General features: G+C 42.4%; 1 protein-coding gene across 1 annotated transcript in view; it reads right to left on the bottom strand.

The window, feature by feature from the left end:
- Positions 1-11,325, bottom strand: part of LOC145267849 (very-long-chain (3R)-3-hydroxyacyl-CoA dehydratase-like) — a 31,236-nt gene extending 19,911 nt beyond the window's left edge. Inside the window, exons 1-3 of the mRNA XM_080123330.1 lie at positions 11,151-11,325; positions 3,041-3,157; positions 1,780-1,950 (exon numbers count right to left, since the gene is read on the bottom strand). Of these exons, the coding sequence (XP_079979456.1) occupies positions 1,780-1,950; positions 3,041-3,157; positions 11,151-11,234 (372 nt within the window). The 5' untranslated portion in view covers positions 11,235-11,325. The remainder of the gene's footprint in view (positions 1-1,779; positions 1,951-3,040; positions 3,158-11,150) is intronic.
- Positions 11,326-24,746: the final 13,421 nt, after the last annotated feature.

The raw sequence follows: 24,746 nt of genomic DNA, 5'->3' as shown, positions 1-24,746 counted from the left end.
TAAAAAGCAACAATAACTAATAATATCAAATGAATAGAAAGTATATGTAGGGGCTCTAGAAGATAACTTTCATGATGACATTCAAGAGTGAACAAGTGAAGTATGCATGGTCCCCTGTGAGTGTACAGTGAACGAGGCATAAAAAAAAAAATGACTAAGTTCAGCATTGTACCCCCCCCCTCCATTTAGCCCCCAAGCTCCCCAAGGAACATCAAATCCTGGTGAAATTGAATAAACGGTGCAGTTTTAGGCCTTAACATATGTAAATTTGAGTTCTGCACCATGCTAAAAAAGAAATGACCAAGTCCATCATTGAGTGTGCAAAATTGGTATCGTTAGAAAAATCTGGGCTGTTTTTTTGCAAGGAGAGGTCGCTTTTTGCCTCAAGATTTTTGCAAGACATACGCTTAACAATCTGAATGTACATTTAAAAAAATGTTATTTCGACCCGTCATGATGTTATAAGTCATCGTGGCTCTGACAGCTAGCGCATTAGCTTTTTTTTTTTTTTAACCTCCTTTTTCTCTTTTGCGTTACAGGTTCAAGCCTGCCCACTGTGGCTAATCTTTTTTTTTTTTTTTTTGCAGTCACACAAGGCACTCGTTGCTATTTTGATTAAAACATTTTTTTTTTAGGGGGTTGCTCAATATCCTTAGTATACCACCTCCCTCCACCCGGGCAACGCTGGGTGTCCTTACTAGTTAAAAATAAAAATCAGTTTTATCGTATTTTGCCAATCTGACATTAAGTATTATTTGGTTAAATAACAGACTGACTTATCTCCCCTTGATTTACAGAATTTCCGTTCATATCAATAATAATAATAATAAACAAAATACGAAAAACATGATTTTTATTTTGAATTAAAATTCTATTCAATAATCTTCCTTAATATTAGGGGGGAGGGGAAAGGATACTTACTTTTGACTGATACATATGTATATCGAAGAGTTTGTGCATTATTTTATTTGTAACTATGTTTTTGATTTGTGTCCAATACTATACAAGTATCACAAAAAAAAAAAAAAAAACATACAAAAACCAAATTTTCAAATGTATCTGGCATGACATTGGCTATATTTTTACACGATTAATTATACAATAATATTCTTACACTAAATATCCCAAACTATAATTTTATTTTCTTTATTTCTATAACTTTCTTTTAATGTAGGCACAGATTTTTTTTCTTTTTACAAAACAAATGGTACAAAATTTAGTTTTGCAGGTCAGTTATGATTGTTCCAAGTCAGCAAATTTTCTAATTTCCAACTAACTTATGTACTATGGGTTCAAAAACCCATTTTGACAGTGTATAAATAATATGCAGGTGTCGAACAAGTGAAAAATCCTTAGAAATTTAATGTCATCCTGTAGTAAATTAATGGAAGCAATGATTATTAGATCAAATCTGTCTAAACATCCCATTAACTCTTAGAAAAACATAAAAAAATGACAGGAATCACAGCTACAAAGCTGTGATTAATCATATGATTGATTTCAACAGTTAACACATTGAATCTTCTTAATATGATACATAGCAGATTAGAAAATTAAGCTAGATTTTTCTTTTAATAGTAAATAAATAACTTAAAAAAACTAAAATTGTACCATCTAAAAACAGACAGAAAAACAATTTGATAACAGGGAAAAATTAAAGGAATAAAAAACAACTGAAAAGAAACAATTTTAAAAAATTATTAAAGACAAAGAATTTAAATACTATTAAAAAACAAAACAAAAAATTGATGAAAAAAAAAAAAATGAAAAAATTGTCACCTCGTAATCTGCTTTATCATCAGAATCATCTTCCATGGCAAACTTATCAAAATCTATTTTTAGCCACGGATGTTTTATTGGTTTAGCAGTTAGCCGAGGCCAGACTTCGCCTTCTCCTCTCTTCTGGAGACGGAACTCAACAGCACGTTCATTGATCCGATACTGACTTGCCTGAAAGAATGAATTCATTTAATAATTTAGATAAATTTCACTTTGCAAACACGAGACAAAACAATTTTTTCTATAAATGGAGAAGATCAGATTAATTTCTGATTGCATAAAAATAATAAAACCACAAGTTACATCTAGTCTAGATACAATATCTTTTAATACTCTTTTTACATGGCTTGCTGAATTTTGGTATTTTCTTTCAATATTAATTACAACTGATCCATTCTTTAACAAGCAAAATATTTCCTTCACACACATCATTGCTCAGGCAAATTGATTTCTTCTTTCTTTTCATTCCTTTACAGTCTTATTTAAAAAGATGAATAAATTAACATTTATTTGCATTATTTCGATTCATCGGACTACTGTTCTCATCTTGAGAATGATTTCTTGAGTGTGATTTTCACAATGTTTTGGTCAATGTAACCTCTGACCTTCCAAGTACTCTAACCACTGTGCCACAGGTCCTCAAGGTGCAATGGTTAGAGTACTTGGAAAAATTGTAAAAAGTGATATTATCCTGAAGGTTGAAGGTTCAATCCTCAGTGTGAGCGACCGAAAAATACAATTGCGAATTACTTAGGACCTCTATCCCGTCATGGCTGACGGAACAAGAGCACGCTATCCCCGTGAAGTAAATAAAGGGTTCCACTCATAATTCTGTTCAATTCCCTTGTTTGACAAGATACACCTGAAGAAGGTAGGAGGTTACATCTACTGAAATCACACTCAAGATGAGAACAGTAGTCCAATGAGTCCAAATAATACGGATAACCAATCCTCATCTCAAAAATTCAGAAATAATGTTTATTTATATGAATAAATGTGAAAAATTTTGGTCTCACCTTTACAAGAAATTGAGGAAATTTTTATTGTTTACAATTTTGGTTTCAAGTATTTCAAGTGGTTAACTTTTCAAAGCAATAGCGAGCTGTCAGATCCAAGTAGTTTATCTATATTTCTCATGCATTGTACTTGCCTTCAATAGTACTAGCCTTCAATTAATTCAGTTGAATAATATTAGTTTAATATAACATCTAATAGACAAGGTGATCAAAATGCTTGGACAAAAAAACGAAACAAAAATTACCTTTGCATCAATTGGCAGATAAAATTCAACATCAAAGCTGTAGAGATTTTCTCCTCGCACTCCATGCCCAACTGCCTTGAAACTTAACGAATCGTCATCAAGTTTAATCGTTTCATTCTTTAAAAAAAAAGAAAGAAAGTCAATAACCAGCCAAATTATAAAACAAAAATCACTGTGACCATATTTGCAACTGTGCAACATTATGAAGATCTAGCAGCATTGCCCAAAAATAATAATTTAGTTTTATCAGAAATAACTAATCGAGGTAAAACTTGATCCTCTCTCTGCAAGATAAAGATTTAAAAAACAAATGTGTAAATTTTACAAAACTTACATATGGTGAAAATTATGGAAATAATATTTAAACATGATGGAAAAAAAAAAAAATGGAAAAACAAAATTATTTATATTATATATTCATCAACGTTTTGCCTTTATTTTAAAACATTTTTTTTTTCTTCAAATCAATTATCCTGAGGAAGTCTTAAAATAAAAACAAAACGTTGATAAATGTACAAATTTTGGATTTTTCCTTTTTATATATATACGCAAGTTTTACTAAAGAAAGTTATCTGCTCTCTCTCTTTCCTAAATGTGTGAATAAAGCATTTGTTTTAGTTGCAGAAATATTAAGAGCAAATATTTTTTGTATTGATGTGAAATAAATTCTTTCTTTTATTTTTATTATAAGTTAAGATTAAGCCTCCCCTTCTTTGCTCATATAAAAATTTAATTTACATACATGATTATTCTTTCCTTTTTTATTATTATTACTAGCCTGGGTGTTTGGAGGTGTATTGAGCAAAAAAAATTTTTTTTAAAAGTGGTAGTAGGCAGGGAGGCTCACACCCGTATCGTGATAGAGGAAAAGAATGTGAAAAAAAAAAACAATAAAAGAAAACGTGACGTCTTTGTCGTTGCGTCTATTGCCAAACCGGAAGTAGTGAAGGTTTAAATTAAGGCTAGTCAATCGAAAAGAGGGGATGACTTTCGAAAATATCAGTGAAAAAAGCGACCACTTCCTTGTAGAAAAGCCCAGTTGAGGGTGGAGAAATTAATATTTTTAGCCATTTTTTCGATATTTATCTTCCAAAGGGTCGAGCTTCAAAACAATACCGATCTTATGAAAATCCGTTGCCTTTCCCAAGATGTTGAGGAAAACCAGTTCCCCATAAAAAGGGAGTGTGTAAATGAATAGCAATTGTCTGATATAAGGAGTTTCCCCTGCGTTGATCAAACCTCATTGCTTTTCTGGATGTCTCGGCACGAAACCCTGTGTACACGCCTTCGCTTTCATAGTTTCGCTTTTTTATATGGAAAAAGCCACAGAAACACGTGGAGAGTAAAACATATCGCGAAAATAGCGTGTAAAAGTCGCCAAATAAAAGATACACGCAAGCTCCTTTTGTAAATCAGGCATATTACAATCTAGGAAGCATATAAAAAGTTCTAAGAAACAGTGACCTCCTCGAAAGCCACTCAAGGATAAGGATTAATAAGTGTATGATAGTCATCGGGACAACAGCGTAGTAATCGTTAGTAGTGAGAATTTGGTATAATTTAATTAAGGGAACAGCTCAGCAAGAACTTGTTTCCATTGAACTTGAAGACGACCATACTGTAGTCAACTGAAAAACAGACCGGCACAACAGAGTATATTTTCAATATTTAGAAAAGCAAATTATTTTCTTCATTTAATACCTAAATTTATTATTGTAAAATCACTTCTTGTTAAAACAAGTAATAAAAAATAGTAAAAAACAGAATTTTATTATATATCATCCTCCCCTAAAAATCAAAACATATATTCATTACTTATTCTTGCATAAGAAATAATTTAAAACAGTAAAACAAAAGATGGTACTTATGCAGAGAAGGTACTCTACTGAAATAATGTTATTTAGAAATCCATTCTTAACATGGAATGGAGAGAGTGTTGCGGTACGTGTTAGATCACTGCTTCCACTTAAAACAAACAAACAATGGTTAGGTTTTTTTTGCAGAAACAGTCACGGAACTGACACGTCATGAGCATGTGTGCTCACAACTTCTGTTTTGTTTTCATCACAATCGAGAGAACACGAACATAAAACAACTTTTTCACAACTAAACAAAAGCAACAGACTTTTAATCTTAAACCGAAATTAATATAGATACAGTCAATAAATAACTAAAATATTTTTGATTGTAAACAAATTCATCAGGAATTAATAATAGTCACTTGTGTTTATTTTCCGGCATTATCGTCTGTAATGTCAGCACTCTTTCATAAAGAGAACGTTTTCTCGGCAAAAAAGCTCTAAGCCAGCTAGGGAGCAGGAAGCCTCCAGAAATGGGACTTTGATGCTCCTAGTCAAGTTATCCGAGCCCAGCAGCCGATGGGATTCTGCAGCAGCAGTTCAAACAACCCTAACCCTAACTACCACAAACTATATGTATGCATTTCTCTCTACTACTGTCTGCCTTTCAATACTCCCCTCTACAACCAGGGAACTCCGGCTCACTCCTGCAGCTTCCAGAAATCTCAAGCACCTCTTGCAACACCCAGCCTCCAGAACCCACTGATGTCCAGTTACCTGTTTTCAGTTACTGATCCCGACTACACGATCTCCATTGACAATAATTTACTATTTCGATTCTCGGTAAATAAAAACGATATCCATCGTCTTTACATGATCATCAGTGTCTGTCATTCTTCTTTGCTATTGGCGTTATCTCTTTGTTTTTGTGTCTACCTTGTTAATTGTACGGTTGATTGGCACCGTCACCCACCTTTTACCTGCTGTAACTATTCTGCATTTTCACCTCATAATTTAATAAACAAGATACTGTAAAACTTGAAAATACTATAAAATTAGCAAAGAAAACAAGCATTTTATTACATAAAAAAAACAAAAATCAAACCACATATTTGATTAGCTTAGTAAAAAAAAGTGCTTGTTAAGATATACAGATTGATTTTTTGAATATATGGTTTTAAGCCTAAACAGTACTTTCCATGTCGAAAATAGTAATATATAAAAAAAATTACGAAAATTCATGGAGTAGAACAATTGCTTTTGTGTTTTTAGTAAAAAAAAAAAAAAGAAAAGTTTACCACTATTGGCTAAAACAAAACAGCGCCATTAAAGTAGCGAAAAGGGAGATAAGTATTTCCTCTAGGCATCTTCAAACCATTGTGTAAAACGTCACCATTGTACACATTAATAGCAAGGCCATCAATTCGTGTTTACTATAGTCTGGGTCAATTTCTATGGAAGAACATTGGTGCTATAATGAATAAATAAAAGTTACAATAAAAATGGATATAAAAACAACTGGGTCAAATTTCTATGGAAGAACATTGGCGCTATAATGAATAAATAAAACTTACAATAAAAATGGATATAAAAACAACATAAGACTTACCTTTTGTAAAACAAATAGATTTTTATTAACAAACTACTGTACCAAGAAAACGGCGTAATGCAGAAGTGGCCATTCCCCTTAAATTTTATTTTGAATATCTATCGGTCAGACACCCCCACCACTATCGAGACATTTGGCAACGAAATATCCATGTGTGAATCCATGAAAGGAAGTGAGTTAGACACTTCATCCCCTCACCAAGTCATTCATCAAAAACACGTGCCAAGACCAAGACGAGAAACCCCACCTCCACCCCAAACGAAGCAGCATGCAGGAAAAAGAGGAAGAGAAAGATTGAGGAGAAAGAAACAGAAGAGTAAAAAAAATGGAGCTGATCACATCAATGCCAGCCAACATGATTTGCTTGGTAAATTGGAAGTTCGCTTGACTTTAATCTCATTCCTAGAGCCGAAAAGGGAATATGTCAAGACTGCGAATAAACCTTGGCTCAGAGATATTGGAATGGGATACATCCCCGAGTGGGGAGGACAACAAGAAGACGCGATGAACACCAGCAATGTGATTTATACAGTGAAATGGCGACCTTCCCAACTGAATCTTATTCCTGGAGCCACAAAAGGAATATATCAAAACTACGAATGCACCTTGGCTCAGATATGTGGGAATGAGACGTCCCAACGGGCTGAGAAATAAGCGAGAAGGAAAAATAAGGGAAGACAAGTGGATAAACAAACTTCGAAGGACATCGAATCGCACGTCGGCGAAGCAGGACTTCCTCACACTATGAACATCAGCTAATTACTGTTCAATATCGTCTCCCCTCCCCATACATCATAAATGTCGACTTGCTGGACTGAATTGTTTTTTCTTATTTTTGATAACTTCTACTGCCTTATATGACTTAACCATTATTCTATATGGAGAGAAAAAAAAAAAAAAAGATACAAAAAAAAAAAAAGGGAAGGAAAGAAAAGAGGCTACGTTTATCTGAACAGTTTTCTACCCCCCCCTTTTTTTTTTCGACCCATTGGATACTATCTGCATGTTTTCTTTTATTATTATTTCCCTTGAATATTTTGTCTTGGTTGTTGAATTAAAACGCACAATAAATGACATGTATAATATATATATATAACCGTGTTGTTTCGTCATTCATTGCCTGGTATTTCATCAACTGTGAATCTCATCAGAACATTCCACAACGGAATTACTGTCCAGAATCTGGGTAAAGTGCTACTTTATCATGATAATTCTACAGCCGGCGTGTACACATTTTTTATTTTACGATGTGTCTTGGGGATAAATTCCCTTTTGGGATTCTTCAACTGGGACGTATCGTCACACTATACAGATGAGAAAATTAATTTTAATGTTTTCTGTTGACACTTATGCATCTAAAAATGATGTTGCTTACAGGCTTCCATACTTTTTTGGAAAAAAGCGCAAAAATTGATTAACACCCTTCTATCATTTTAATTAATCAAATCCAAACAAATTTTTTTTTTAGTCGATTTTGCTTTTGCAATTTTTATTATCTCAAGAGTCATATATTATATGAATGTATTTTTTTATTATTGGAAACCCGGTATAAAAAAAAAAAATCTTTGTTTAAACTTAATATAATTTAAAGCATTTTAGAAATAATTAATTTTTAGAATTCTGGATCTTTTTTTTTTTTATGCAATTCAAATAATTATTTTACCCAGAAAAAAAAAAAAAAAAAAAAAAAAATCAAGAAAAAGTGTTTATTATTATTATTTTATTTTATTTTTTTACATAATATTGATTTTATGTCCAGTTTTAATTACAACTTTAAGGTAAGTGAAATACATAACGGGATTATATATGTATATAAATAACTATTTTTTAATTATTTGATCTTTTCAGCTTTAAAAGATGTTGAAATTTTTATTGACCTACTTTTTTATGTAAGTTTATTTCATAATGAATAAATATTGTAATTGTCAGGAAAATATGGCGATTACTTGATTTTTGCTAGATTTTTAAAACATGGGTATGTCTACGGCTTCAAAAACGTCACTACATCGGAACGTTGCTTTAAACCGTTGATAATGTAAACGATTTGTCTCGCATTTTGATTTTTTTTGTATACTGTAAAAAATTAAAAAAAAAAATTAGTTTATTTGAAGCTTTTTTTTTAAATAGTAAAAAACTTAGGATGATAATATTAAATTACAGTTACATCGTGTTACATACGAGGGGCGAGGTTAAAACTTTGGCGCACGTTGGAGGTACCTAGTGTCCTCTGTATTCGCAATCTTCAATGTGTTAGGGAAAATGTCATTTCCCCCAATTTTCCGTAAAATGACTTAACTATAAATAATTTTCGGTCAATGTGGTCTGGTTGTTCGTCCCACTGAAGACTTACTTGCAAAGAGTGTTTATGCCGTTCTTAACATGGGGAGGTTGCTGGTAATACCTCTAAAAAAAAAAAATAAAAAAAGGCAACTCTTTGCAGGTAAGTCAATGTGGGACAACCAGGCCAAATTGACCTAATTTGCTACTCGATGAATTTTCGTAATTTAATATATTACTATTTTCGACATGACAAATATTGATGTTTTTGCTTAAAACATATTTTTAAAAAATCGATCTGTCGACTATTTAAACAAGCACAACCCCCCCCCCCCAAACAAACAAACAAAAAACAACAAAAGACATTTTCTTATTTTCTTGACCTAAAATGCACTGCACAGGTGACTATTTTTCAGCTATTACTATTTGGCTCTGTAAGAATTCCTGTTTAGGGTCACTTATTCTTCTGGTTCAACTATTGGGTTTCACGAAGGGCATTTTTTATCTGTGGGGGAAAAATGGGTAAATGTTTACTTTAACTACAACAGAACACCGACCAATAAAATTTGTTTTTTATATAGGTTTTCGGGGTCGCTGACAACGAGTCTGATATTCAAACCCGTCGCAAATTTACTGTTTGCATGGTATTAACCCCTGAACCCTCGCACTATTTTGTGTCAACTCACCGCCATCGTTTAAACTATTCTTATGCGTTCGCGCATGGACGCGTGTAGTAAGGTGACTTGGCACATCGCGGAAGAATTTTTTTAGCAGACATTTGAAATAAAAGTTTTCAGAAACAAAACAAAAAAAAAAATGTTCATTTTTCTGTGTTACGACTGTTACGTAGTTTTTGATGCGTTTTAATTGATCTAAAAAAAAGTAAGTTTTCACGAGCGGTCTACAAAAGCATTTTTATTTTTCGTTTTCTTTTTTTGGAGGGGGGTTATTCAATTATAGAACTTGTACAACAGGTGCTTCTGCAGTTTAATTTACCGTTTTTCCAAAAGTAACGCCCCTCCCACCTAATTTACCGTAAGTAACGCGCCGACATACACCGAGCAGAAGAACTGTTTAATTTTTCACAAACATTCTATTTACATTGGTGAAACGAAAAATAAAAATGCTAAATCGCTCGTAAAAACTTATTTTTTTTAGATCAATTAAAAAAAGCATAAAAAACTACGCAACACAGAAAAATGAACATTTTTTTTGGTTTCTGAAAACTTGTTATTTCAAATGTCTGCTAAAAATTTCTTCCGCGATGTGACAAGTCACCTTACTACACGCGTCCATGCGCGAACGCATCATGTAAGAATAGCATAAACGATGGCGGTGAGTTGGCACACAAAAGTACGAGGGATCAGGGGTTAATACCATACAAACGGTAAATTTGCGACGGGTTTGAATATCAGATTCGTTGTCAGCGACGCCGAAAACCTATTAAAAAAAAACAAATTTTATTGGTCGGTGTTCTGTTGTAGTTAAAGTAAACATTTACCAAAAAATACAAGCAGGAAGAAGAGCGAGATAATTTTATGATCGTCTTAATTCTGAAATAATTTTTCCAGATATTTCCAAGAAATCGCACGAAAGAAAAATATTTTTTATCGTCCCATTGAGAGCATGTGTATGTGTGTGGGGGAGGGGGGAGGTACAAAGTAGAAAAGTTAAAATTTCCTTGACAAGCAAAGTGCAATAAAATTTTACTACAGGATACATATAATAACCAAAACGATAATTTTTAGGGGGGTAATTGTGCAGTATAGTTTACAAAAAAAAAAAAAAAAAGTTGCCGGGTAAATACGCTATTTGATGGCGGTTATTCCAAATTCATGATCATAAGTCGACATGAAATAGTTACTTATACCAAACGATCATAAACAACGTTTTAAGTTTAATGTAGATGTTTTTAAATCGGTAAATGATTGGACACTAAAAATTAATAAAATAAAAATTAGAAGTATTTGATGATTTTCAGTTAAAAATACAGTTTTGTTTTTTTTTTTACTGTATATCTAATTCTCATTCCCCAAAATGTACTTCTGCAGTTTACGGACCGTGCTGAAATATACGTCAGTCTCATTTGTTTCACTTGAAATTCAATTTTTTTTTTCGTGTATAAGCGCTGAAGGCTTTGTTAACTATTCTGTACTTTCACCTAACTTAAAAGATACCATAACAAAACGAACTTGAATTGAAAATCCTAACTAACTAGCTAACTAAATAAATAATTAGCACGGTTCGTAAACTAAAGAAGTACAATTAATTTAATTAATATTACCATGCAATAATATAATAAAATTTAACTTTCAGAAATTTTATCTAAAAAAGATGAAAGTCCCGGCAAAACCGGGCAGGTAGTAGAAAAAAAAAAAGAAAGATAAATGCCGAGTATAAAGTTTCCAGAACTTTCGTAACTTACAAAAACGTCACGTAATTCCACTTTTAAAGAGACATGATCATTTCTTTGGCCCCAATAAACAAATGGTCGCAACGTCTCCGCCATGATAGACGAATTAAAAATAATTATCTTCTCGTTCACTACTGCTAAAAAATTTTTACCATGGATATCGGTGAACCGGCAAATAATGCACCTAATAATTATTGTTCCGTATAATGAAGCCGAAACAAAACTCGATGATTTCTGCTTTGGAATATTATTTCTTACTGTAAAAGGGAACTATCGATTCAGCACTGATTTATATGATTATTCTGTTTAATTTCGACTATTCAGATTTTACAGAGGACATCCTTAAACCCAGGCGGCCATAATTCCCTAAGTTAAATTACTCTAAATAGGAATATTTACAAAATTTAAAAATACGGTGTAAGTAAGATTTGTCCCTTAATAAATTGGAAGTTTAAAAACCAGCTATGTTGTAAAGTACAGACTATGGTTCTTAAAAGAGGCTTAAGTTAATCATAATTATGTTTTCGTTTACGGTTAAAGTTTAATTGTATTTGAAAGACAAAAGGCCAAAGTTAATCTCTAAAAGGAAAAACGTCACGGCGATTTAAAAAAGTTTTGAAATTTGCTGCTGGAATAAATCAAGTTTTAAACTCTCTAAAAAGATAATTATCAGTTCTCTGCAACTATTTCAAAGATTAAATTAAAGAGTAAATTAAAGTCTTAAGATACTGAATTTAAAACAAAATGTACCTAGATTTTTTTTTTTTTTTTTTTTTTTACTGAAAATTATATAGAGATGGATCGACCCGTCTCTGCATTCATGACGAAGTCGAGAGCATGGGTCGAAACACCTTTCTCTAGCAAGCAAAACAAACTGTTGCGGGGAGGCCTGAAGGTGGTTAGCCAACTGACCGTGCAACTAAATATATATCAGACACAAGGACAAGGAATGAAACAACAGGACAAAGAAGAAATGACAAACTCTGGTGGTTTAGTTTAAAGACGAAGATTCGCCTTTTATTTAAACAAACGAAAGGGTGGCAAATGCAAATTTGTTCACTGGGCGATGCTGGTCCGGGATCCGTCGCCGGTGTATTCGGTAAGGGGGATGCTTGTCGGTTCGCCGTAAGCTGGAATGACGTCGGAGGAATCGGCGTGGTAACTGATGCGGGTGATTGTTTGACTTGGGTCCGACTGAGATGTTACTGATACGTTAGCCTCAGGCTATGAGAGGAACGGACGGACAATTGGCAACACTGAGTTTTCAGCATCCACTAGGTACGGACGGGCGCTCGGATCGGACTGACACTGAAGGAAGAAGTCAGTGTATGAGAGGTACAGACGAACGAATTAGCAAACACTGAGGGTTCAGTGTTCATCAAGTACGGACGGGCGCTCGGATCGGACTGACACTGAAGGAAGAAGTCAGTGTATGAGAGGTACAGACGAACGAATTAGCAACACTGAGGGTTCAGTGTTCATCAAGTACGGACGGACGTTCGGATCGGACTGACACTGAAGGAAGAAGTCAGTGTATGAGAGGTACAGACGGACGAATTAGCAACACTGAGGGTTCAGTGTTCATCAAGTACGGACGGACGCTCGGATCGGACTGACACTGAAGGAAGAAGTCAGTGTATGAAAGGTACAGACGAACGAATTAGCAACACTGAGGGTTCAGTGTTCATCAAGTACGGACGGACGTTCGGATCGGACTGACACTGAAGGAAGAAGTCAGTGTATGAGAGGTACAGACGGACGAATTAGCAACACTGAGGGTTCAGTGTTCATCAAGTACGGACGGACGCTCGGATCGGACTGACACTGAAGGAAGAAGTCAGTGTATGAAAGGTACAGACGAACGAATTAGCAACACTGAGGGTTCAGTGTTCATCAAGCACGGACGGACGCTCGGATCGGACTGACACTGAAGGAAGAAGTCAGTGTATGAGAGGTACAGACGAACGAATTAGCAACACTGAGGGTTCAGTGTTCATCAAGTACGGACGGACGCTCGGATCGGACTGACACTGAAGGAAGAAGTCAGTGTATGAAAGGTACAGACGACATGGAGGCCAGAGTCGTGGTGATGATGTGGACTTCTACGGCGTGGAGACCGGAGCCACTGTAGTGGTAGTGGACTTCTACGGCGTGGAGACCGGAGCCACTGTAGTGGTAGTGGACTTCTACGGCGTGGAGACCGGAGCCACTGTAGTGGTAGTGGACTTCTACGGCGTGGAGACCGGAGCCACTGTAGTGGTAGTGGACTGGACTGCTACAGTGGTGAGACTGGAGTCACAGTGATTGCGCGAGCGTCGAACGGTTAGGGAACCGTGAGCAAGTGCGGAGCTTTGCATGAGAACCAAGCCATTATTTAGTCGTTACGGCCCCGACCTTGGCATTATCTACTGCCAAGGCCTTATTTGGGGTCCGTAACAACTTAGGCACCAGGGCCAGTAGGGGGGGGGGAAGTGGGAAAAGATAGGGGTCTTTGCTAGTCCTAGGCTAGACTTGCGTTTGATAGCAAGTACTTTATTAAGTAAAAACCTATACTAGAGTTTCTCTCACGCACTATTTGCATAACCGCCTTACATTCTTACCAGGACCTACTTAAAATAACAGCTCCCCAGCTTACACGGATGGCGGGCGACATTCACGCTGAAAAATTTTAAAACAATTATGTACAGGAACAAAACAAAACTTGTTTATATACAAAATAAAGTATATTTTTTTTTTTTTTTTTTTTTTTTTTTTTATATTATATATATAAAAATGGGGGTGAAATGATGGGGAGGGGGGCAAACTAGAAAACACCCAAAAAGAAAGAAAAAAGAAAGCAAATAAACAAAATGCCTATGGGGGCAGGTTAGTAAGGGACCCTCCCTACCTAATAGCTGGTCTGTCGTGTGAAACGCCCACTGTCTTCCGCTCCTCTCCCCCGGGGGGGAAGAGGTGAAAGCAAGCAGGTCGTTCCCTAGAGGGGAGTGGAGGACCTAAGGGTATGTGTGAAAAATAACTTGGGGTTGGGGTAAACCGGGGTGGATGGCGTCTTCCAAGATAAAAGTGCGTAATGGGCAAAAATAGGCCGGGGACAAAATAAACAAGTGGACTGGGCATCTTTGGAAGCTCTCTTAGTGCCAATCTAACGAAAAAATAAAAAGACTACGGGAACAGGATAACATGCATACTACCCTAGTCTAGGCCCTAATAAAGCATAAGCTATCCACTCTTGGTGGTTAAACACCTACCTAGCCTACTCCTACCCATCGTATAAGGTTGACCTTATATTACTTTACATAAGGGGCTGGGTTCCGAGAAAACCAAACCTCAGCACCTTAGGAACAATACCACTAGGGTGGAAACACGAACTCGAACCTGGCTCCTCGTCGGATGCACAAACTAGTGTTGTGCACCCATCTCCTATCAAAGTCGATGCGGGGCAATCTTTTCCAATCACATCTGATTTTTATTTTAAGTTGATGCTTAAAATAAAGGACCAGATCCTGATCGGAAGCAGATTGCCCCTCATAGACAATGCTCAGACGTGTAACCCACGTCACTAACCTAGCTACAGCCAGTATCGCCAGAAACACCACCCGTTTCTCCCTGATAAACGGCGGGTCCACATTGTCAACCACGTACGCCAAATCAAGTGGCACCGACCGCTCGGGGTCGATGCGAGCCGTTACCCCTTCGACATACCTCCAGAGACTCCGCACCCCGCTGCAAAGAAAGAATGCGTGTTCACGCGTTTCGTCCTCGTTCTCATCGTTGCAGCGTGGGCACGGGGGAAAATAATAATCGGGATCCCGGAAATCCCTGGCAAGTCGGTCGAAGAGAGGCAACGCATCCCGGACTAGCCTCCACGTTACCGAAAATTCTGAATTATTAATGTAGCTACTGGCGGGCGCCCAACTCCAAAGCGAGAGAACCTCCCCCCTCGACAGATGTAGCCGCTCCACCAGCGGGTCGTTCGCGGTACCCTCCACTAACTCCTCATATAGCCTCCACCTAGGCCGTGCAAGGTCATTGGACCCCGGCAATGCCCTAAGGGCGGCTCGGCATTCGGTCAGGAAGCGCCCTTCCCCCGCTGGTCGACGGCGACCTTCGGCGGCGGGGCTGGTCAATAGCCGTGGGAAAGCGCGCTGCACGGCCGGAACCCAGGGTGCCTCCTCTATCAGTGTCCGACTCAGGAACGCCAGTCTTTCTGCGTGTTGATGGCTGCGCAGATCAGGCATCCCCAAGCCTCCCTCGCTAAGCTTCTGCGTACAGACCTGTCTACGGACATACGGCTTTCCTCCCTTCCAGAGCAGTTTGAAAAGGAGTCGCTCTAAAGCCTTACAGCGGTCCGCAGGCAGGGGAAGAACAGATAAACGGTAAAGGATCAACGGAAACACGTAAGTGGCGCATGCCTCCGCACGACCCTTCAAGGACAATCTCCTCCGAATCCAAGTCACGACAGACGATTCGACCTTAGTCTGTACCTCCGACCAATTCTTGTCCAGCTGGAGATCCGGCCCGAACCACACACCGAGGATCTTAACCGGGCCATCAGTCCAGCCGAACGCACCTGGAAGCGAGTTTACCCCGGTCCAGGCGCTCAACCGCAGGCCGACGGACTTGCTGCGATTGATCACGGCCCCTGTGACAACTTCGTACTCAGCGATCGCCTCTATCACCGCTTCGATGTCGTTACGACTGGCTGCGAAAACGGTGACGTCATCGGCGTACGCGGACACCCTGGCAAATCGGCGGCCAGGTAGAGCAATGCCGCGTAGGACTGGTCTCGCCGCCTCGTCCCTTAATTTGCGAAGGAAGGGCTCCAACGCCAGGACATAGAGCAGAGGCGACAGCGGACAGCCCTGCCGCACCGACCGGGAGACCCCAAAGGACTCCGACAACCTACCATTGACTTGCACCACCACCGCGGGGTCACGATACAGGGCGGAGATCCACTTGCGGAAGTCCGGACCAAAGCCGGCGGCCTCCACAACAGCCCTCAGGAACCCATGGTCCACCCTATCGAACGCCTTGGACTGATCTAAATTGATCAGCGCGGCTTCTGTGTCGTCTTCTAAACCCTCTATTATCGTGCGCACCAAGTGCAGATTGTTTTGAATTGTTCGACCCTTCACAGCGTAATTCTGATCCGGTTCGACCAACTCGTCGATAACAACCTGCAGTCGGTTGGCAAGAATACGGGCCAAAATCTTAAAATCTGCGTTAAGCAGAGTTATGGGCCTATAGTCTTCTAAGTTCCCCCCTCCATGTTGGTTTCCCTTCTTCAGAAGCGTGACCACTCCTTTGGTTACCTGCCTCGGGATCGAGTCCTGGGCAAACCAGTGGTTAAACACGCCCGTCAAAAGGGGCACAAACATGGGCGACAGCCTCAAGTACAATTCGTAGGGCAAACCATCGAGCCCCGGAGATTTGTTGTGGCCAACCTGCTTCAACGCAGTAATGACCTCACGCTCCGTAACCACCCCCTCGCAACTAGCCGCTCGGGCCGCAGTAAGGCGGGGCGAGCCAGCTAAATAGCTGCCAAACTCCTGGCCGCGGAGTCTGGGTAGTTTGGTGAAGCGCTCCTCCAAATGTTGCCGAAACCCATTGCAGATCTCCCGCGTCGACACGAGAGAACGTCCTTCCAGGTTTTTCACCTCCCGAATGTACCCATCCGAGCCGCGTCTTAAAGCGGCCCCACGCTCAACAGCGTCAACGTTCACGGCTTCGTTGGAGACTCTATTTAACCTAGCCCTAACTACTTGACCTTCATATCGCTCGCTAGCCAAGCGACTGAGGTCCCCCTTAATTAGTGCTAGATCTAGGGAATCCCCCCCTGCCACCGCCCGGGTCAATCTATCCTCTAGGTGCTTTTTGGTCCGAGCCCTAGTTAAAGCGAGGCTTTGGCTATATTGGACACAAAAATGCCTAATGGTGACCTTAAGATTAACCCACCACCTACTCCCGGTAACCGCCCCCACTAACTCCCTCTGAATTAGTGTCGTCAGCTGCTCCCGGAAGTCGACCGACTCCAACAAGGAGGCGTTCATCTTCCAGTAGCCAGCCAACCTAGGCCTATTACCTAACTTCAAACGGGCCAACACAAGTTTGTGGTCCGAATGCCCTAACCAGTGGAACGTGGGACAAGATAGAAAATCTACGTCGCCCCTTCTAATTAACATCCTGTCCAAGTATGTACTTGGACTGGCGGCCGCACTAGTATGCCACGTCCACATCTCCCTCCCGGGGTGATCCAGACGGAACCTGTCGACCAGATCGCACGAGGCCATCAGGTCAGACAGGCTGCTTTCACACCTACCCGTCCCACTAGGCCCCCCGACCTTATCTAACTTGGGGTCCAGGATGGCATTCCAGTCCCCCATTAAAACTACTCGCTCCGGACCCGAAGAGAGAAACCCCTCCACCCGCCGAAAAAAGGAAACCCTCTCACCTTGGATGTTGGGCGCATAAACTGCCATGATCCGGAATGCGCTGCTGCTAACGGCAACATCAACCACGACCAGCCTCCCATGAGCGTCCGCATGAACAAGTGTAACCGTCGCAGATAGGGTGCGACTTACTAACACAGAAACCCCCCGGCTATGGAAACTGCCATATGCTGAGTAAACATCAAAATCGTTCACCAGCACATCGCAGTCCCCAGCCCCAACAAAGTGGGTCTCCTGTATTGCAGCTATGTCTACCTCAAGGGCCATGAGGTCCCTCAGCACGCGAGCAGCCTTGCTTCGAGACCTCATGCCCCTCGCATTTAAGCTAGCCAGGTTCAAGGCCATGATTCCCTAACTAGAAGTATTCCTCAACTAAGGGTCTAAAGTCCTCGGGAGTGAGGACGTCGAAGGCCTGACCAAGACTGCCCGTGAGCAGGTCGGACGTAAGCCGTCCGTCTCGAGCCAGGCCCCCCACGTCCAAGGGGAACGTCATTTTCAGAGCCCTATAAAGGGAGGGGTGAACATAAAGCGGGACCCTCCCTTCACATTGTGTTGTTATTTTTCCAAGTGATGGGTGCTCCCCGTCCACGATTTTGAGGCCCCCGAAGGCCGACTTGGCTGCTTCTATCATGCGCCATAGCGCCTTCGCTCTTCCTCCCCTATTCACCCGGACGAAAGTGATAATAGACGGAGCATCCTGGAAGTTCCTAGGGTCTGTCACCTCTTTTCCGTCCACTTTCCGGAGACTTTCCAGTTCCGTTAAGTATCGCCTCTGTCTCCCATTTAAATCCGAGACCGCGTTACTTAAGTCGGCGTTGCATAATTGTTCCCCGGGAAGGAAAGGGTGCTTCCTGGTTTTCCCCTCCCTCGGGGCTGCCGACTTTTGTTCCAGCCTTTTCTCCTTTGCTTCTTCCTCTTGGGCTTCTTGGACAACTTCTTCTACTGGAGCTTCCATTTGCTCCGTTTCCTCGTTAGGAGTGGTGAATAGGGGAGGGGTTTGCTGATCTTCTTCCTGGGGGCTTTGCGGCTGAAGCTCAGTAATCTGGTCTTGCTTGTCGTCTTTCTTCTCTCTCTTCTCCCTTTGTTTGTCCTCGGCCCCTTCGCTGTCTGAGCCCGAGGAGCTTCCTCTCGCCTTTCTTTTTGTAGCTGTTGCCACTGTTCTTGTAGTTTGTGGAGCCGGCTCTTGTTTCTTTGCCCCCTTTTTGGCCGCCACTGTGCTCCACTTTTCTTTTGCTGGGGCTGCTTCCTCCTTCCTTGACTCTGTTGGGGGGTTTTTCTCCGCCGATTTGCCCGTCTCGGCTATTCCGGCTTGTCTTTGAGGACAGAACCTCGCTACGTGGCCTGTTTTTTGGCATTGCCAACACTGGGGTCTTCTGCCCTCCACAATGACGGCGAGTGACCAGCCTTCGCAGGTGAATTGGGCCGGGATCCCGTGGAATTCCTTGCGGGACAGCCTCATTTTGATCTTATAGTCTCCCGACATTATATTCCGGGGGCCCTTTACCGCCTCGATGCCTTCGACTTCTCCATATTGGGACATGATTGCCCCCAGCTGCTCCTCCTCCAGAAAGCACGGCACCCCTGTAATTGTGACCAGCGTCCTCCTCTTTGAAAGGTACTCTGGCCGTACCTTGATGTTTTTCCATGTGAGATCCCCTCTTGCCAGCTTCTCTGCATCGTCCTTTGTTGGCAAGAGGACCTCCCACATGGCGTTAAAGCGTCTAACGGCGTACTGAGCGGGGATCCTCAGTTCCCCCAGCAGCTCCATCATGCGGTCTTTCGGTACTCCCAGAAGGCCCTTTCCAGTGGCATTCAGAGTCAGCAGGGACACTGATCTCTCCCTTATCTTCATCAGTGTCTCTGGAACCACCTCTATCTGGTTCCCTTTTGTCAGGTTCTTATATTTGTCCTCAAAAAGCCTTCTATAGTACTCTGGGGACTTCGCTGGTGCTGATTGCTTCGGCCCCCAACTCTCTTTGGTCTCACTGGCTGTTGCCTCCACTGTTACCGCTGCTGCTGGGGTCCTCTGTGCTGGGGTTTTCTGTGCTGCTGGTATCGGGGAATCCGTAAATGAGAGAGCTGGCCACTCCTCTTTCTTTTCCGACTCCACCATCTTCGATCCCCCCACACCCGGGGAGCACCCATCCACTACAAACACGTCCATGGACCTCGTTCTCCTCAGGCTATCTTCTGACGACTTTCTGGGGCTACTCCTAGCCGACTGCGAAACCATTGGCGTTTCCTTGCCCCAACGCCTTGCGGGACGCCTCCTTCTCTTTCCTTTCCACGATGCACCTCGGGTTTCAACAAATCTTTTCCAGGCCTCGATCTCCTCCTCCCTGGACGTTGCTGTTTCCGTATCAGGCATGATCCACGGCCATCCTGAATTTACTGCTCTAGGGATGTCCTCCTGGGAGGTCATCCCCGTGCCCGACACCCAACCGGGCGCACCTGCACTGGGGGTGCCCTGCACGGCGTCTGCAACCCTGCCAGACGCTATTGGGGTGGAAAGCGACCGCGACGCACCCGAAAACGACCCTTCTGAGTTGGGGGTGGCGACCCCCGGAACCGCACCGGCACTCGACCCTTCCGAACTGGGGGTGGCGACCCCCGAGACCCTTCTCGACCTCGACAAGGGGGTGCCTTTCGGGACGGCACCCCCCAAACCCTTCACGGCACCTACACCTGGGGCGTCCCCCAAGGTGGCAGGAGCAGAGGCCTGCTCCATCTACTTTGTTGGCCCAGTGCCCTTCCCCGACCCGCCGATTTGGAAGCTAGAGGGCCTTCACCACAAAAGGGTACGTGGGTAACCTCTAGTCCTGCCGGCTGCTTAAGTCGGTTCCAGACACTGAACAATCTGAAAAAGAATAGAAAACGTCAAAATTAGTACGAGCTTTGCATGAGAACCAAGCCAACGAGCGGCGAAAATATCGCCGAAAATATTCAGAGGGCTGCTAGATACCGGGGACGGGCAGGAAATTGTTTCTATTTATAAACAACAGTTAATATTAATTCCCGGATGTGTTCTTTACGAGCAGTCGATGCTGAAGGATTTCGTTGTTTGTATTTCAAAGTTTTTTTCCAGGAAATTAAAGTTTGTTGTTTTTGTTATTGTTGTAGAAAAGATGTTTTTTTTAAATTTCTTTTCTACAACGGGGCCCTGAAATCACGTGACAGCCGCCGACATTGCTGCTGCTGATGATTTTGGTAGAGTCTATTAATTGCTGTTCGTTTGTAATGCTGTCGTTGTTGTTGTTGTTGTTTACTTGCTACTGCTGATTTTGGTAGAGTCTATTAATTGCTGTTCGTTTGTAATGCTGTCGTTGTTGTTGTTGTTGTTTACTTGCTACTGCTGATTTTGGTAGAGTCTATTAATTGCTGGTCGTTTGTAATGCCGTCGTTGTTGTTGTTGTTGTTTACTTGCTACTGCTGATTTTTGGTAGAGTCTATTAATTGCTGGTCGTTTGTAATGCCGTCGTTGTTGTTGTTGTTGTTTGTTAGCGGCCAAGCCGCGACAAGGCCCCCTCCCTGGATAATTGATCGTTATCAATTAAAGTAAATGTACGATTTGTATTTTTCTGGGAAGGTGACTTTCCTTCCTACACGGGTTTTTCTTGGTGGGATGGTGTGTGCTTCATGATCCGCTGCTGGCTCTGGTGGAGCAGGTTGTACCCGGATGCTTTCTGGTGCAGATGGGGGATCTCTATGGATTGAGCTGCGTTCAGGCTCGTGTATGGATTTCTCTAGTCGAGCAGGTTTTACTCTATCGATCGAGACGGTGTCTGTTCGATTTCCTCGCTCGATGGTGAGGTGCTTGTCCGAGCGTTTCTGGACTCTAAAGGGACCCTGGTATGTCGGTGTCAGGGGCTTCTTGACCGCGTCATTACGGATGAAAATAAATTCGCAATCCCGGAGCTGTTGTGGAACGTGGGTGTTTGGTGTGGGTTGCCTTGGCTGTGAGTACTTTAACTGGGCCATTTTATGGCGTAGTTCTTGGGTGAAAGAGTTTGTAGCAGTGAGGTCAAGCTTCGTATCATCGAAAAATTGACCGGGCAAGGAGAGTGGTGTGCCAAATACTATTTCCGCTGGTGAACATTCCAAATCCTCTTTGAGAGAGTTCCGGATAGATAGGAGTATTAGGGGGAGTTCATCCACCCAGTTGTTAGTGGGGTGTTTCGTAGATAGAGAAACTTTGAGTGTTCGATGAAATCGTTCGACGAGACCGTTGGCGCATGGGTGATAGGCGGTGGTTTTTATATGTTTAACGCCGAGCATCTGCGTAAATCCTTGGAAAAGTGAGGATTGGAACTGCGCACCTCGGTCTGTGGTAATGATACCGGGTACGCCGAAGATGGCTATCTATTCTCGCAGTACTGTCTTTGCTACAGTGTTAGCAGAGGTGTCACTGATGGGTACTGCTACTGGCCACCTGGAGAATCGGTCGACTATGGTGAGGAGGTATTGAAAGTCCTGGCACATCGGGAGGGGTCCGACGATGTCGACATGAATATGGCTAAATCGTGCGTCAGGGTTGTTGAATGTGCCTGGTGGAGATTTCGTGTGTCGTTGGACTTTGCATTTCTGACACTCAAGGCAAGTCGCTACCCAGTTCCGGACATCGAAGTTCATGTTAGGCCAGACGAAACGGTCAGCGATAAGTTTAACGGTTGCCCGTTTGCTGGGGTGTGATAATCCATGAAAATGGTTGAAGATTTGTTTCCTTAGTGCCGGTGGTACGTAGGGCCTGGGATTGCTCAACTTTGTGTCGCAGTACAAGGTCTTACTGCTGAACGGTGCCGGAAATTCCTTTAGTTGCAGAGATGTGTTTTCTAAGGCCTCAGGGAGGGTTGTGTCGGATTCCTGAGCTGTCGCTATCATCTCTTGGCTGAGTGGGCCGTCTTCAATAGAGTTGACGTCAGAGCGGGACAGGGCGTCGGCAACAGCATTGTCTCTTCCTTTCACGTATTGGATGTCGGACGTGAACTGCGAAATGTAGTCCAAATGCCTGATTTCGCGTGTCGAATACTTGTCAGAGTTGTTTGACAGGGAGGTTGTTAACGGTTTGTGATCTGTAAGAACCGTGAAATGTCTTCCTTCCAATAGGTGCCGGAAGTGCTTGATGGCAAGGTATATTGCCAGGAGTTCTTTTGAGAAGGTGCTGTACCTCGACTGTGCCGACGATAATTTAGCTGAGAAGAATGCGATTGGACTTCGCTGATTATCGATTTCTTGTTCTACCACGGCCCCGACTCCAGTGTCTGAAGCGTCTGTCGTGAGGAATATCCGCGTTCGGACGTCCTGGTCAAGGTGTGCTAATTTCGTGAAGTTAGCCAGTGATGCTTTTGCTGTGTGGAAGGACTTCAGCTGGTCGCCTTCCAGAGAGATGGGTTTGTTTTTTCTCTGTATGATATTCGTCAGAGGGGTGAGGAGACTTGAGCATCCTGGGATGAATCTTCGGTAAAAATTTATCATTCCCAGGAAACGTCGCAGCTGCTTGATTGATGTGGGTACCGGAAAATTCTGGATAGCTTCTACTTTCTCTGGCAGAGGGGTGATTCCACGAGCGTCGGTGTGATGGCCTAAAAAGTCAATGTGTTGTGCTCCGAATTCGCATTTGTCTGGGTTGATCCGGAGGTCGTAATGTGCTAGGCGGCGGAACACTTCATCCAGATGTTTCTCGTGTAGGTCAGCATCTCTGCTAGCCACCAGGATGTCGTCAATGTAAGCATAGACGTAAGGTAGTCCACGCAAGACTTCGTCTATGAGTCTCTGAAATGTTTGGGCTGCGTTGCGTAATCCGAAAGGCATTTTGGTAAACTCAAAGAGTCCAAAGGGAGTCGTCACTGCTGTCTTTGGGATGTCCTCTGAGGCCACTGGGACCTGATAGTAGGCCTTAGTCAGGTCTATTTTCGAAAAAATTCTGGCTCCCTGTAGGCCGGCGGCGAAGTCATGGATGTGAGGAACGGGGTACCGGTCGGGGACCGTGGATGAATTTAGTTTCCGATAGTCCACGCATATACGGAACTCGCCGTTCGGTTTGGGTACCAGGTGCAGTGGTGAAGCATATGGGCTGTCCGATGGGCGGATGGTGTTGTCCGCCAACATCTCTTCAAATGCTTTCTTGGCGTAAGCTAGTTTGTGTGGAGGTAGTCTTCTGGGTCGGGAAAATGCTGGTTGTCCGGTCGTCTTAATGTGGTGTTGCGTCTGGTGTTCCCCTGCATCGGTAGATTTAATGGGCTGAGTTAGGTCCTTGTACCGGTGCAGGATGGTTGCGTACCGTGGATCGTGTTGTGTTGCCACGCTGATTCCCGTCGTGTTGAGGCTTGAAGGGGTTCCTATGATTTTTATCGAGGTCACGCCGTCAGACAGGGTCCTTGTCCTCATGTGGACGGACAGGTTGTAATAGGCCAGGAAATCGGCACCGAGTAATGGTGTTTTCACATCGGCCAATGTAAATGACCATTTGAAATCCCGCCTGAGGTTGAGGTTGAGGGTTAGTTCCTTGTTGCCGAAGGTTTGTATGGTTGATCCATTTGCCGCTCGAAGTTGAAAGGAGGTGGGTTTCAGGGTGGGTCTGTTGGTGGGTGGTATAACACTGATAGCGGCGCCGGTGTCCACTAAGAATTTGAGACTGTTATTACGGTCCCACACATAGAAAAGACGACTGTGTGGATGTGTCCCGACAGGAGTAGTCGTCGCTGTCTGTCGGTTTATTCGTTTCCCTGGGCCTTATTGTAATTGCAAGGAGGTTGGCATTTTTGGGCCCGGTCACCGAAGGATTGGTGGTACCAACATGTGCCTGGTAGGTTCCTTTGTCCTCGGCTTGGGGAGCGGGTACGGCTTCGGTTCCGGGTGTGGGGTATTGGGCTACGTTGTCTCTGGCGTAGGGAGAGTTTGAGCTCTCTCAGCTCTGCTCGCAGTCGAGTAAGTTCGTCTTCCAATCGTCGTGAGCGGTGCCCGGGGTCACTCTCGACATGATGTATCCGTTGGTGTGCCTGTGAGTATACTTTGTCGGCCGAGTCTGCCACTATTTCCAGGGGCGTCTCTACGGGTACTAGTGCCAGGACCTGGGTAATGTTTTGCGGAAGCCGATCCAACCAAAGACCGCGGAGAATGGGCTCTGCCATGCTGTTGTTGCCGAGTCGGCTCTTCATCAGTC

This window comes from Euprymna scolopes, chromosome 4, assembly GCF_053919585.1.
Source record: "Euprymna scolopes isolate OS-2025 chromosome 4, ASM5391958v1, whole genome shotgun sequence".
NCBI classification, from domain to species: domain Eukaryota; kingdom Metazoa; phylum Mollusca; class Cephalopoda; order Sepiida; family Sepiolidae; genus Euprymna; species Euprymna scolopes.
This window is presented reverse-complemented; position numbering and strand designations above follow the sequence as displayed.